This window comes from Macaca mulatta, chromosome 7 (assembly GCF_049350105.2).
Source record: "Macaca mulatta isolate MMU2019108-1 chromosome 7, T2T-MMU8v2.0, whole genome shotgun sequence".
Taxonomy (NCBI): domain Eukaryota; kingdom Metazoa; phylum Chordata; class Mammalia; order Primates; family Cercopithecidae; genus Macaca; species Macaca mulatta.
The window spans coordinates 73,138,753-73,154,080 of NC_133412.1; the positions used below are offsets into that span (position 1 = coordinate 73,138,753).

General features: G+C 45.8%; 1 protein-coding gene across 7 annotated transcripts in view; it reads right to left on the minus strand.

The window, feature by feature from the left end:
* SH3GL3 (SH3 domain containing GRB2 like 3, endophilin A3) overlaps positions 1-15,328 on the minus strand; it is a 165,725-nt gene that overhangs the window by 30,453 nt on the left and 119,944 nt on the right. For all 7 annotated transcript variants that reach the window (XR_001446053.3, XM_028851245.2, XM_015142897.3 and 4 more), the window contains 2 exons: positions 11,423-11,581; positions 1,095-1,198 (listed from right to left, as the gene is read on the minus strand). Coding sequence is in view for 6 of the 7 variants with exons in the window: in XM_028851245.2 (XP_028707078.1) it covers positions 1,095-1,198; positions 11,423-11,581 (263 nt within the window). In the remaining variant the exon portion in view is untranslated. The remainder of the gene's footprint in view (positions 1-1,094; positions 1,199-11,422; positions 11,582-15,328) is intronic.

The following is a 15,328-nucleotide window of genomic DNA, read 5'->3' on the forward strand; positions in this document are numbered from 1 at the left end:
TTGAGATCGCACCACTGAACTCCAGCCTGAGCAACAGAGCACGACTTCATCTCAAAAACAAAGACTAATTTTCTTCATCAAGTCTCTGAGGCATCCAGCAAGTGCCTGGGACGCAGCCAGCATCCAGTGATGGGAGCTGCCTTCTCCCTCACTCTACTCTTATAGATTACAATAGAATTATGAAAATACACTCCTGTGAGTAATAGGTAAACTATCTGCCTGCAGAAGTGGATGTTTCAGGGACTTAACACATCTTTGTCTTCCCTGTGTAACTATGTCACTGATTTAAGTAAAAATCCCTCGAAATTTATGCATTACCATAATCCTGTGTAAAACAATTTTCTGTTATCAAATCTAGTTTAAAAACAGGGTATTTTTAACCCAATATTCTAATAAGTAGGGTTGCCATGCAAACAGGATATGATATTACTAATTTTCAGAAAAGTATAGACTACATCTATTATTAAAGTCACAAGGAACACAGAAACCTTTCTTTGATTGTTCAGAAAATATTTTTGACTCTTTCAATACCTGTCAATATTATGAACACAGCCTCAAATTTGTCAATATTTTGACTCTTTCAATACCAGTCAATAATATGAACATAGCCTGAAATTCGTATTGGTGAAGTGAAAACATTATCTTTTTTTAAAAAACAGATATTTACATATGTTCCATAGAGCATCTCACTTTTTTCCATAGCTCTGGATGTTTTCCAACTCTTTGTGAATGGAGAGCTAAACTCTCATCAAATCAGCAGTGAAGCCAGGGTAGTTCTGTAGGAGTTGATGTCCCAGGTGGGAGAGCAACTTTGGTTAGTTGCCCTAAACACAGGTCACCAAAAAAGGGATTTAATGAAAAGAAAAAGGAGAAAAGCTGCCAGGTCCCTTTTCCCAGTTCTACCCTATTGGCCAAAGCCAGTACTTATTATCTCAGTCCCATCCCACATCCAACCATGAAAGCCGGTGAAAGAAAATTCAGAACAGAATGAGGTGGGGGAAAGGGGAGATGGAGAGATGGAGAGATAGACACATGGATTTCAATAGATGTTACCTCCGCAGCCCTTGGCTTGTAAGAAACGTGGAGGCGCTTACCGCATCTGTAGCTTGCTCTGCAGCTCCTGCAGAATCTCTGTGGACTGTTTGTGATAGTCTAATGCTGCCTCTATGAACACGGCCAACTGGCTGACTTGTTCTACCTGCAGCAGAAGTGGAAAATTACTCCATGGAGGCCAGAACCTATGTAATGTCCAGAAAGAGAGGAGACCAGCAACAAAGACCCAGCTTTGCAGGGAAGGCCAGCGTCTGCCTCGGCTCTGGTCCATTTCATTTAATTTCATCTAGGAGCTCTGTATAATAATCATATAGGTCATGGTATGGAGCTATAAATGCTGGAAAAACATGTTCAAAATTATTTGTGATTATGAATTTGATTTAACTCAATAAAATGCCTGTTTTTCCAATTAGATGATGATTTTTCTCAGGAGATTTTCTATGCTATAAAGCTCATGGATCTGAAAACAGAGAGATAAAGCTCTTCCAGTTATAAATGAAGCCAACATTTAGCAAAGGAACTGCCTACTTAGTCAAGTGTCTCTACACGCACTTTCTAGCTAAGCCAAATCAAGACATTAAGTAAATTAAACAGTTAAGAACTGTAAATGAAACACATAAGAAAGGGGGCTGGGAGCAATATGTGAATGGGGGCGATTTCCCTGTCCCCTATACGCTTTTTGTTGCTATCCACTCAACATATTTTCCCTGAAACATAGAGCTAAAGGGAATAAAGACACTGGCATCTCTGTTTCCCACAAATCAAGACATTCATGAAATTAATGACTAACTTACAATGAATTTTTTAAAGCTGTGTCTTATAATAAAAACCTGGATGATATGGGGCTGTATAATTTGAGGAAGAGCAATCTGAGGAGGGCCTGAGAGCTTTCCTGCTCCCCCACGTGTCTGAGGGGCTGCTACAGGAAAGAGATTAAGCTTATTTCTGGAAGCCCCAGAGGCAAGCCCCAGAGGGTTGAGGTGATGGGCCTCCCCCAGCAAGAATCCAATCAACTATAGAGCTGGACAAAGACACAAATCAAAATCAATCCTACACTTCGCAGGTTTCCCCAAAGCCTATGCATCATTTCCATACTTCATTTTCTACTCAGCTTTAGGGCAAAGTCTGCCTGCTGATTCATTCACATAATCTCACCCTGCCTAACCAATCATGGACTTGGCAGCCTTCAAAGATCCAAGCTACTTTCATTTGTAGTTGCAAATCATTCTTTAGTTGCCTGTACTTAAATTTTTCATACCCACTTATACTATTTTAAACACGGGCTCAATATGCATGTAAGGTATACATGGAACTCCATGTGTGCCAAGCTGCGATCAGCATTCGAACAATGAAATCCTGTCGAGTTTCATTTACTTTACCATGCTCTGTGGCTGGAAAAGCAACAAGCCTAGCCTTAAATTTCCAAAAACCCAATAAACAAAACAAAGACAGCCTGGCCCCTACCAAATCCTAAGGATTTCTTAAATTTCACGTCTTTGGCTTTTACACATACTTTTAAATAAGTCCAGGGCCATGGCCTAGCACAGAGTAGAATTTATTATAGAAACAATTTTTCTTCCTTACAGTGCTAGAGTGGTGTGCTTGGTAAAATCTATGCCATGCCTCTCTGCCTTTAGTAAAATTTATTTGTCCTGTCTTATTACCCACTTTATAAAATGCTTGTATTTTATAATTTTTAAAGAAATTGTGAAAGATAACTAAATGAGTATTTCTTGAAACATATTTGAGGTTGGGGAATGGGAAGGGGGCAAAGGGATTACGAGCTATCCTCTCTGTCGTGGCTAAAACACAAGGTGATGTAATCTAGAGATGCATTTGTAACTGCTCATTGGGTGGCTGACTCTGGGAAGGAAATGAATCCTGAAAGCCCTTAAACCTTGGGAAATAATGGCAGCACTGCCCAATGCCTGCACCTAGTAGGTGCTCAGTACAAGTCTTGAAGGGGTGGCTACTAGGCTGTAAGTCTCTTGTTGACTGTGAAGACCAGGTGTGCTACGAGTAGATTATTTTCCTCCTTGAAAAAAATGGAAGCTTCCAGCTGTCCCCCAGATCATGAGCATTGAGATGTGTGCTGGGGACCACGGGGACCAACACAGGTGGATAGAGCTTCCCAAACAACGATTAGAAATAAATACCTAGACAGGCAGAACCAAGATAAAGCAATAAACTCAGGCCTAGCAAGAGCCAAAACCTGACCAAAAGGTAAAACATTTCTTCCATTGTTGGAATTTTAGCAGTCCATCTGTGGAATCAGAGAAAGTCACCTGGGATGGGAAGAAAGGCTTAATTCTACTTCTAGGTTGAGACCTGGGCTGACACTTTGCTGGTACCATCTATTCAGAGCAAAGTGTGACCTCACCCATAAAAATGTTCACATAATATATGCCGAGGAACTGGATTTCCAGAGAATCCACTCCCTTTTCTGAAAATGAAGCACTCTAGCTCCTACAGATGGGCTCACACTCAGCTGATGTTTGAAGTGAGAAACTCATAATGCAAGCAGACTTCCACGTAGGTTAAAGGTCAAGGAGGCACAGGCCTTGGTGGCTGACAAATGTGTGAAGTGAGGGCTGTGAAGCTACCTGGGAGATGCACAGAACCATAAAACCAGAGGGGGCCTGAGGTAGACAGAATCACGGAGCCTGAAAAGATGTCCAAATCTTAATTCCCCAAACCTGCAAATATGTTACTTCACATAGCAAAAGGGACTTTGCAGTTATGATTGAGTTAAGGATCTTAACATGAGGAGATTATTTTGGAACATCTGAATGGCTCAACGTAATCATGAGGTCCTTTAAGAGGGAGACAGGAGTGCCAAGGTCAGAGAAGATGTGCCAATGGAAGCAGAGGTCAGAATGAGGTATGTGAAGATGCTGTGCCACTGGCTGTGAAGAGGGAGGAAGCGAAGAATGAGCCAAGAAATGCAAGTGGCCTGTAGAAGCTGGAAAAGGCAAAGAAGCAGCTTCTTCCTCCAGAGCCTCCAGAACAAACGTGGCCCTACCCACACCTTTATTTTAGGACTCTAGGCTGGAAGACAATAAATGTGTGCTGCTTTAAGCTACAGTTTGTGGTCATTTGTTATGGCCCCAACAGGAAACTGATACAGAGCTATTTTAGCCCATCCTCAAACTACGCAAAAACCTAACAATGAGATTAGTGCTGCCCAGGGTCCCCCATTCATGGTGATGGGAGTTGTTGCCTGGAGACACATAGGAACCAAACTCAGGGGGTAATGGACCCATCGTGACTGGGCCTGGGGACTTCACTGTTGGCTTGGCTGTATCCCAGGGCTTCTCACTCTCTTCTGAGGGATAACCCCAAAACAGGAATTAACTCAATTTATCTCCCATGGTAGACTACACACAATGTACAATCCACAAGTGACACACATGTGTCCCCTGTGGATACATTTCACTCCAAACCTCTCTTTAGCTGGAAACTAATGGATAATTAGCAGCATGTATGGCCGTTGGGAGTACTTTAGTCCTGAGGATGGAAACAGAGAATAGATGTCCCCAACTACAGTGGACTAAGGATACTAGAAGTTTCTAGGAGTTGTGGAAACCTCAGGGACACTTGCATAAGATCTGAGCCATTAGCCTGGCCTTCAGGGCCAACTGCAAAGGGCTTAGGCTGTACCCAAAGGAAGAATGGCTCAAAGGACTGCATATTGTAACAAAGACTGTCTTAGGTCAACTCTGCAAGAGGACTATGGAAACTGGGGTGGCCAGAAGGAGCAGGGCTGGGAACTCTCCTCTGACCCTTTAGCAATCACTTACCAGGGGACTTGGTGAGCAGCCGGGTGAGTAAGCAGAGAGTAGCACACCCTGCAGCCCATGGCGAGGACAGAGAGAGAACTGTGATGTGAGCAGCTGATGCCTGTCCAGACACCTGGGGTCTGCAAGTGTGTTTGGCAAGCATGAATAAAGAAGTATACATCTTCAAAAGACGACAAGTCATTCTCTTTAACAACTGAAAAGGCACATTTCCCATACAGGTCATCTTCAATTTACAGTGTAATAATACCAGTAATTTCTTGCTCTATCATATCAAAGACCTCCACTCTCTGTGGATTCCTCAGAGAAGCTATGGAAAATTTCTCATGAATTTTGCAGTCTGGTTATAAACTGATGCATTTTCCAATGGGGCAAAAGCCTTTATTCAGAGTTTCTGAGAAAAGTTTGAGTAAGGCAATTAAATTAATAACATGGATAATAATCCCTTACACTTTTATTCTCCACTGATATCCTTTTAAAGAATTTCTCAAATGCAGTTGTTAATTTGCCTGATACCAGTCAGGTGAAATGATTTTCCCAGAGGCTTAGCAGAAGCAAAACTGGAAACAGAATTCAGGTATCACACTCCTTGCTGGATATGCTTTCTATGAGTTCAGTACCTCCTAATGTATCTTATTCCACACATTACAGTCTCTGAAACATTAGTAATAACATAATAATGTGACAGAATTCTGTGGTCAAATAAGTTTGGTAAACTGCCAACTGTATTTTCTCTTAGGAATTAATCTTTCTTACTATCAAATAAAGACTCCGAAAAGTCTTGTGATAAAGAAATTCTGTTTAGTTTTATTTAACCCAGGGTTTCCCAAACGTGTTTGACCACAGAGACATTATTAATGCAAAACACACTAACATCCCATGGGATGGATTTTGGAAAATGCTACCCTAGACCAATGGAAAGACCCCAGGAATCTGGAATCTAGTAATTCCATGGGTCTAAACCCATGGATGGAGGGAGGGTCCTGTAGCTGGGGAATGTATACCAAGAGAGCCAGGACTGCAGGTGCCTTTACTCACTGGACTGAAATAAGCATCTTCTATGGAATAATCTCTGATTTCTGCTAATGTCAAAGACCTACATTTGCTAATGGTAAGTTGTGAGGAATAAACTTCTCTGCAAAGACAGAAAAGGTGATAGTGTGTTAACAAACCTATGGGTGATATACTGTTCCCAAGAAATGGCAATGAAGGCTGGTAACCAGTCTGCTGACTTTCCCACACTTTTCTCCAAGAGGAGGGCTGCCCTGGGTACCTCTCAGGACCCTGCCAGGCCCAACTTGGCCTGGTGAGAAATTAGTCATGGGACTGCCCCTCCTGGATCCCTGGAAAGTTGGAGAACAAAAACACCTCCTGGCTTGCATCATTGCCTATAGAATAATGATGCTGTTCAGCCTCAGGCAAAATGTGAAGAAATGCTCAATGTCTCCAATCCAGCTGCCACTCACAACACAACCAAAGGCTACATTGTGGGGCCAAAGGAGACTCTTCTTCATTCTCCCATTCCCAGTTCTGCCAAAAATAGATAAGAAAATAGATACAACTTCTGCTTAGGAATGTTAGAGTGAGCACATCATATCTCTCCACCTCCCCTTCCTTTGGTGATTTATCTAACTGGTGAGATTGCAGGAGTGGCACCCACTTGGCCCTAATAACCAGGGTATCTGGACACTGCAAGGAAAGGCAGTAGGGGCCTGGCTGTGGGCTCCGGATTTCTCAAGAAAGTGGGTTTGTGAAGTGGCCACAAGATCATGTGTCATTTGGCTTTGTGGTCTCTGCACCCGCTCTCCCTGCAGGGGCTCCAAGGTCTAGACTTCAGGCCAGGAATAGCTCACTGGACTTCTACTGTGGACCCAGGCCCAAGCTGCCCCTTCCAACATGGCTTTCTAGAGAGCCCTGCTCTCTGAGCAAGGGGCTGGCATGTGATCCTATGTGGCTCCCCCGGTTTGTTTCTCAGTTGGGAGAATGCAGAGGTGAGGACAGATGAAAGACCACACCCTGGAAATCCCTGCAAATGGCCTGTTGGCCAGAAAACCCTAGGAAGTATTACATCTGGAGACCCAGGAAAGACCAAGTCTGTTAACTCCAGTCAGGGTTCTCCTCACATCAGACAGAGCTTTGGCAAACAGTTTCTTTTGAGGCATTCCCCAGTGAAGCTTTTATTGTGTCTAAGGCAGGACGAAGAGACATGAGGGCTAGAGAAGGCACCAGCTCTTCCCCCAGGGTGAGATTTCAGTCTTTGAATGGTCAGTGCCAAACAGAGATGGGCAGGTAGCACCAGAGCACCAAGCACACCCATCTCAGAGGATTTCCCTTCATTCGCTTTTCTCTGCTTATTCACTTTCTCTTTGGAGTGAATGCTTCTAAGTCTTCTCACCAGGCCCTCCTCCTCCTCCTCCTCCTCCTCCTCTCATGGATGAGGCTGGGGATGCTCCCTAGTTAGTAGGATGGGTTGCTCTGCCTCAGTCACTGGCTCTGCAGGGTTGCGGCCAGCAAGGCTCCCACTCACCCAGCTTCAGCGTCTCAGGCTGTGTCTAGGTCACCACCTAGGACAGGCTGGCTCTCCCCTAGAGCTGGCTGTCATCCACCGAAGAAGGTGCAAGGAGGAGAAAGTGTCATCGGGACTTTAAGTCCAGGCCATGTCCTTCAGCAAAGTTGACCAGGAGGTCTGTATTTTACAACTTTCAAGTGTTCTCATCAGTTAAAGAGATGTCCCTTGATTCCAATCTGGCTTTTTTGTCACTTCCTCCATTGGTCAGAATCCAAAGGGTGAATGGCTGGGACTGATATCCCCACAGATATCTGATACTGTGATATCCCCACAGTAACAGAAGCATGTTCTACTTGTGTCTGGAGGAAGTGTCAGGGCCTCCGCTGCCTGCCACCAGGCTTCCCTTGCAGCCGCTTATTTGACAGTTTGTACACCTTGTCTCCAGCAGGTACCGGATCAAGTGGAAACACCGTCCAATCCATCAGGCAGCAGCACCCGAAGACCCACTGTGTTTGACATGGCGATTAGAACAGGTCCCAGCCATCTTTAGTTTCTGCCAGGAAATCCAGCCCTCCCCCGCCACCCTGAAGCACAGCTCCTCATGCAGGACTTCCCCACAGGAAAGGAAGCAACATCGCAACAAGAGGTTGAGTGACCAAGGTTGGACGTGCGGGTGGTGACTCAGAGGGAGCAGGAAGCCAGAGTCCCATGGGCTGCAGAGCCACCAGCTCTGGCCTGGTTGTTGGAGATGGATCAAATGCAGGGCCAAGGATTCAAGTACGCCCCATCCACCATGTATTGGCATTTTGTCTTTCTCCCAGCAAGTCACATTCTCTGTTTATCCCCAAGCACCCGGCAGTATTGGCATTTGCATGTCAGGTCCAAGGAGTGACCCGGAGGAGATTTTTCTCTACCTTGCCTGGTCAACAGGAGAGGACAGTCAGACCACCTGGCTATGGCACAGACACACTGACATGGGAAAGACTGAGGTGGTGCCCTCTGATCTAATGTTGTTTACCCCAAGAAGAGAGTAAGATGGGCTTCTGAAGCCTACACAATCACTTCTGAGTCTCCTCAGCTATAAACCTGGGTAGGGGAAAAGGTAAATGCAAGGGCGCCATGACAGGGACCATCAACAGTACCCCCTTAGCCTCTTTATCATGGGGTGTCAGTGAATGGTAGCTCTTGTCATTGTCATCATCATCATCACCATCACTATCACCACCATTACCGCAAGAACCAGCAGCCAGGGCACCCCTAGTAGCCACTGCAGCTACACACAGCAGGAGGGAGGGAGAAGGGAGGAAGGAAAGAGCCTAGTTTCCAGGCAGCCTGGGCGGTCCCTCTCCATTTCATAACACTGGTCTCCTCCCACCTCAGTGGCAGAAGTAGAAGCCAGAAAACCCCTCCTTGTGAAGGTGAAGACCCCAGGATCCAGGCTGAGGGAGCAGCCCCGACTCCCCAGAGCTGAACAGGGGAAACCTCCACTCACCCACAGGTCAATTTCCCACAGGAAGCCTTGGAGGAAACATGACAACCAGGCCGGAGCAAGGCCAGCACCAGGGCCCCTGCGGAGCTTGGGCTAGGAACCAGCTCTTACTTCTGCCGGGGCAGGGTGGGAGGGCTTAACCCATCTGTGACAGACAGAATATGTGTCACTGTCAAAACATGGACAACTGATTGAGCTTTTATAATGAAGGGATCCTTTTTGACTTTTGACTGACACTGAGGGGGAAAACTAAGGTCTCTTGAGTCAACTGCTAAGGCCAGCGTGGCTAAGACAGGCTTCCCTCACGGAGCACTTTGCGAAAACCCATCATCGTGGTTCCCGCATGGGTAATAAACGGCACAAATGGGTCAGACAGCACATCGGACACAAGACACAATCTCAGAGTTTAAGCCATGAATGGGCCTGGAGCCAGCAGGGCAACATTCCATATGGCCCCTCAAAGAGTATCTGATACATGTCACACTTCAAATTACATTTTATAAAGACTTCAAAACAATACGGCAATCTGAAACAAAACAAAATGGCTGTTGCTTAGGGACAATTTCAAGAGGAAATTCATATATTTAAAGAAAAACAGAGATACCAAACTGTCACACCTCCTCCTATTCCCCCTCCTCCTAAAAAAAAAATTAAAAGGAGAAACACAGTAGAGTACTTTTCAGGCCTCAGTGGTTTAATGGCCATGGGAAATTTCAAATTGGCATCTCCAATTGGGAGAATTCATTCTCCAGGATGAATGTCTTGTCAGTATTGGACACAATCCCTCCACATATCACCATGGTAAATAAAAGGTGCTCAATGCATTTTGACTTGTCTCAAAAGAAGTAAGACCTCAGTGTACCTTTAAATAAACTGTTATAAGTACAGCATGGTCTTGAGGATAAATAAACCTCCTGACTTGTTCCCACAGGTTTAAAAACTTAACAATTAGGTCCCATGCTAATACTGGGGCTGAGACAGCTCCTGGCATTGCTGAGGCCAGGCTGAGGGCAGGGACTCAGGAGGGAGGCAGGTGGCTGACACCTCTTCCACTCAGGCAGTCAAAGTGCCAATGGCCCCTTAAACCCAAGGCCGAGCAGGAAGGCCACCCCCAGCTGCGTGTTGCCTGGTCAGGAGTCACCGTCCTCCTTAATTCCATTTCATTTGACTTTACTTGGACAAATAAAATCAAAGCAAATGGCAGGAACCACACTACAATAGAAGATTGGTACTTCTGAGGGATAAGATCCAAGACCTTCACAATTCCCGAGCCCACAAGCACCACTACGGAACAGCTGAAAAATTTAGGTGCCTTGAATGTGGGCTATGACAGGTAAAGGCATCAGAGAGCTGGGGGACGACAGCAGCTCTCCCCCACCCCCTCCACCAGCTAACAGAGCTGCTCTCTCTTAAACATCTGCCTTGCCAAGTACTTTTCAGTCTTAGCAAAATGGCAAATTACCACCTGACCTGGACTTTTCATTCTCCTGTGAAACCACAAATGCTATGGCCTCACATACAAAAGTCAGTCTACTTCGCAATCTTCAGAGACAACCTCTGAAGCAATCCTGGGATAAACAGGACTCCTCAAGATTTAAGATACTGAGCCAGGGACTAGGCATGGTGGCTCACACCTGTAATCCCAGCACTTTGGGAGGCTGAGGCAGGTAGATGCCTTGAGCCCAAGAGTTCATGACCAGCCTGGGCAACATGGCAAAACTCCCATCTTGACAAAAAATTATCCGGGTTTGGTGGCATGCCTGTGGTCCCAGCTATCCACAAGGCTGAGGTGGGAGGATCACTTGAGCCTGGGAAGTCGAGGCTGCAGTGAGTCACAATCATGCCACTGCACTCCAGCCTGGGCAACAGAGTGAGACCCTGTCTCCAAAAAAGTATGTGAGTCAGGGCTTGCTGGATGTCTGAAGCAATCTCTGAGGCAGGACATAGGAGAAAATTCTGGAAACCTGCATAACAGCTAAGGCTTTAGAGCACGTTTGTCCAACCTGTGGCCCACAGGCTGCATGTGGCCCAGGATGGGTTTGAATGTGGCCCAACACAAATTCATAAACTTTCTTAAAACGTTATGAGATTGGACAGGCGTAGTGGCTCACACCTTTAATCCCAGCACTTTGAGAGGCCGAGGTGGGCAGATCACTAGGTCAGGAGATCAAGACGCTTCTGGCCAACATGGTGAAACCCCATCTCTACTAAAAATATAAAAATTAGCTGGGTGTGGTGGCGCGTGGCTGTAATCCCGACTACTCAGAAGGCTGAGGCATGAGAATTGCTTGAACCCAGGAGGCGGAGGTTGTAGTGAGCCAAGATGGTGCCACTGCACTCCAGCCTGGTGACAGAGCAAGACTCTGTCTCAAAAAAAAAAAAAAATTATGGAGTTTTTTTTTTGCGATTTTTTTTTAAGCTCATCAGCTATTGTTAGGGTATTTTATGTGTGGCCCAGGAAAGACAAAAGATTGGGCACCCCTGCTTTAGAGCTTTTCAACATGCTGGTCATAGTCATATATTCAATGTTTCATTCATTTACATTAAAATCTCCTGTTTGGTTTAAATACTTACATCATTTTCTAAAAAATTAAACATGCTTCTTTCAGCCAACTCCTTTGACTCTTCAAATTTTTCTACCGCTTGTCTGACTTCTTCGTCTGGTATCTTACCTACTCGTTTCTTTTTATAATCGTAATCCAGCCGGCGGCCTTCCAGCTTTTTCAGGTGATGCTAAAAAAAGAGAAGGGAGTCCCTCAGAGAGGCGCTACATTCAAAACGTGGCACAAAAAAATTATTTCTATTAAAATGGTCATTGCTTTTTCTCGGCCTAGATTCCAGAGGGCAGGAACCCACCTTACACTGCTGTTGGGAGCACCTCAGCACCTGATGGAGGCTTTCCTCACTTCAGGTGCTCAAGGAATATTTGTGGAATGAATGAATGAATGAATGGACAGATAGGTGATAGAATAAATGAGTGTCTGTATGGAACATAAAGATGCAGTAGCCATGCTCAGATATTCTTTTCCAATGTTCTTTATACGATCCCTCACTTCAGCCTTCTTAATGTCCAGATAATTTCTAACCAGGTTAACCAAACAAAACATAGTAGAAACATTTCTTTTGGCACTATTGTCAACGCCTGACTAAGTAGTAGACTATAAAATCACAAACTTCTACAATCCCTTAGAATATTAATGGATCTCCATAAAGTTCCCAAACAATCAAGAAATAAGTTGTATAAAATGCTGTTAATGAATGCAAAGGAGAGAGATTCACAGACAACCTCTGAAATGGGAAAAACTCTAAACAATATTATAACCCCTTTAACAAAATCTAACAGAACTGTCTACTCATGGAACAGGCTGCCTTGTGTAGCAGGTTTCCCATCATAGTTTGTGTCCAAGCAGAGAGACCCCGTGTCAGAACAGTGTCGAGTGGGAGAGCTATACAGGACAAGGGAGGGGTCCCTGGAGAGTTTATGGCTATAATCCTCAGAAATCAGACACTGGGTATCGAAAGTGTATGTAGAAACTGATCATCCCACTGAAGCACGAGGATAGCTTGCACTATTCATTTTAGCAGGAAGCACTGCTTCTAACTTTCATGACTCGGTGAAAAGAGCACCCAGAGAGTCAGAAGCATCTGTCTCCTATGCTGTGACTTTGGGCTGGTCCCTAATCCCTCTGTACCTCTACATGAACACCTGAAAGTCAGTCATATGTCAAATGAACAGGCTCCCAACCCCTGATTTCTGAGCGACATGGAGCATAGGCGAGACTGTGAAAGGCTTCCTAAACCTTGGACTCTTAACTTTCCATCATCCACATAATTTAAGTTTAGATTTACAGTTCTATATCAAACAGCATCTGAGTAACAAAATGGCATTTAGAAAATTATTTTTTTGCATAGGGAACTGCAACATTTCAGAATAAGTGTATTTTACACATTTCACCCACTTACTACTCAGGACCACATATGTGTCTGTGGTTGGCCAGGTGGAGGAGCAATGCTGACTTTTCATATGACCTTCCTCCATGATGACCGCACAAGAAGAAATAAAACTTGCTATATGTCAGCAAAGGAGACATTTGGTTTTACAGCTGTGCATTTGGGGGAGATGTTTTGGCATCCCCAGAACCCAGACTGTCACTTCTCTAGAATCAACCATTCAAAAATAATTTGGAAAAACATCTCCTGTACCCAACCAACATATACACCTACTAAGTACCCACAAAAATTAAAATAAAAAAAAATAAAATAGGCCAGGCGCAGTGGCTCACACCTGTAATCCCAGCACTTTGGGAGGCTGAGGCAGGCGGATCACGAGGTCAGGAGATCGAGACCATCCTGGCTAACATGGTGAAACCCCGTCTTTACTAAAATACAAAAAAATTAGCCAGGCGTGGTGGCGGGCGCCTGTAGTCCCCGCTACTCAGGAGGCTGAGACAGGAGAATGGCGTGAACCCGAGAGGTGGAGCTTGCAGTGAGCCGAGATCATGCCACTGCACTCCAGCCTGGGCAACAGAGCGAGACTCTGTCTCAAAAGAAATAAAAAATAAAAAATAAAATAATGTGTGTGAGCACAAACCATGTGGCAGGCTTGTGACTACAGGGAACAAACCACGATCCCTCACCCCAAGGAATGGACTGCTCAATATGAGCAGAAGGTAAGCAACAGTGCTCATGGCACAGGGGCACAGAAGGGGTACCCCACAGAGTCTAGCAAAAGAACAAACAGCTTCCCAAAGGAAAGCACATCCGAGCTGAGGGGTGAGGTGACACAGCCAGGAGATGGGGTGAAAGGACAAAGACAGCAAATAGCGAGAAAGCACAAAGCAAAATGTCACCAGGGAGCTGGAAATGATTCAGTGAGGCTGGACAGAGTTCACATGGGGAAGGGGTGGCAATAAGGCCACAGAGGAAAGGAGGGGCCAGGCTGTGAAGGGCTGAGGGGCTGTATCTTCACCCCACCTCCGGTGGGCAGCCAGGAAGGTTTGCAGCTCAGGAAGGATGCCCTTGCTGTGGGCTAGAGAATGGACAGGAGGGAGTGAGATGTGACGCCAGGGGTCAAGGGCAGCTGTACTGATGTGCGTAAATGTTAACAGGAAGAAGCCAACAGATAGAAAGGGAAAGAATGAAGGTACAGCAGAGAGGACGATGGATGTCACAACGGCCCTGAGGAAGTGAGAGATGACAAACCCGGCGGCCCAGTAGAGGACTTGAGAGCAACAAACATGTCCCTGGCTTGACAGCAACAGGAACATGTTTCCCCTGAGATGGAAGAAGAGGATGGTATGCATGACGGGGCCAAGGGCTGTGCAGGTGGGGAGTGGGATGTTTAGGGAGCTCCTGAATGGGTGCTTTCATTTCTCACTCAGACTTCCTGAATTCTCCCTCATACCCTTTGCTTTCAGCAGAAACTCTAAATGCAATGCCTGGACAGGCATCCAGGGCTTTCCGTGACTCTCAGTCTTTCCTCCCTCCATAGCACCTCTCTCCCTACACACCCTATCCCCTGGCCATACCACACAATCGAGGTTCCAGAGCCTGCCTGCTCTCACAGCCCTGGCCCTCTGGTCAGCTTGTGCTGGATATTTTGCCCACCTGAGTCTCCCAGTCTGCATAGCCAGCTTCTCCTCCTCTGGGAAGCCTTCTCTGACCCAGCCAGGCTGAGGGAGGTGCCTCTCCTTCATGTCCCTGGGCTAATCTCTCCAACAACTGTCAAAGTGCATGATATCTGTTGACTTGTCTCTCTACCCTACACCTGTGAGTTTCACGAGGGCATGCACCAGGTCTTGGTTAGCCACATATGGCCACTGCCCACCACAGTGGCAAGGCACAGCAGGCCCTCTATACACAGTTGATGGATGAATAAATACATCAACGAATGAACAAAGGAAGAACCAATAATCTGACATTCATCAGTTCCTTCTCTGGCCCCTGGAATATGAAGCCATCTCAAGGCCCACGGTCCAAGCAGGGAAGGCCACCCAAGCTCACACATCCCATCAGCCTCATCTCTGTCACACAGGCTAGACCAGTGGGGGTTCACACTTCCCCCTCGGGTTCTGGAAAAAATGGGCTAGAACGGTGGTTTTTGAACATTAGTATGCATCAGAATTACCTGGAGGACTTTATAAAACACAGACTTGCTGGGCTTCACCCCCAAGATTTCTGATTCAGGAGGTAAGGGATGGGGCCCAAGAATTTGCATTTCTCACAAGTGATGCTGATGTTGCTGGTCCAGGGACCACACTTCGAGAATCAATAGGTCTGAAGAAGGGAAAACAGGATATGCCCAAGGTTCAAATGACCTCCAAGTTGAGATCATGCTCGAAGGTACCCGGAGGAACATCTTCTGTACATATCCATAAGAACGTGCTTGTACCTCCAGAGTAGAAGTCCCTGGTGGGGTAGAAGTCTCGGGGCTGTTTTCCCACATCTACAAAAATGCCACCATGCAAGTGGCATGCAATT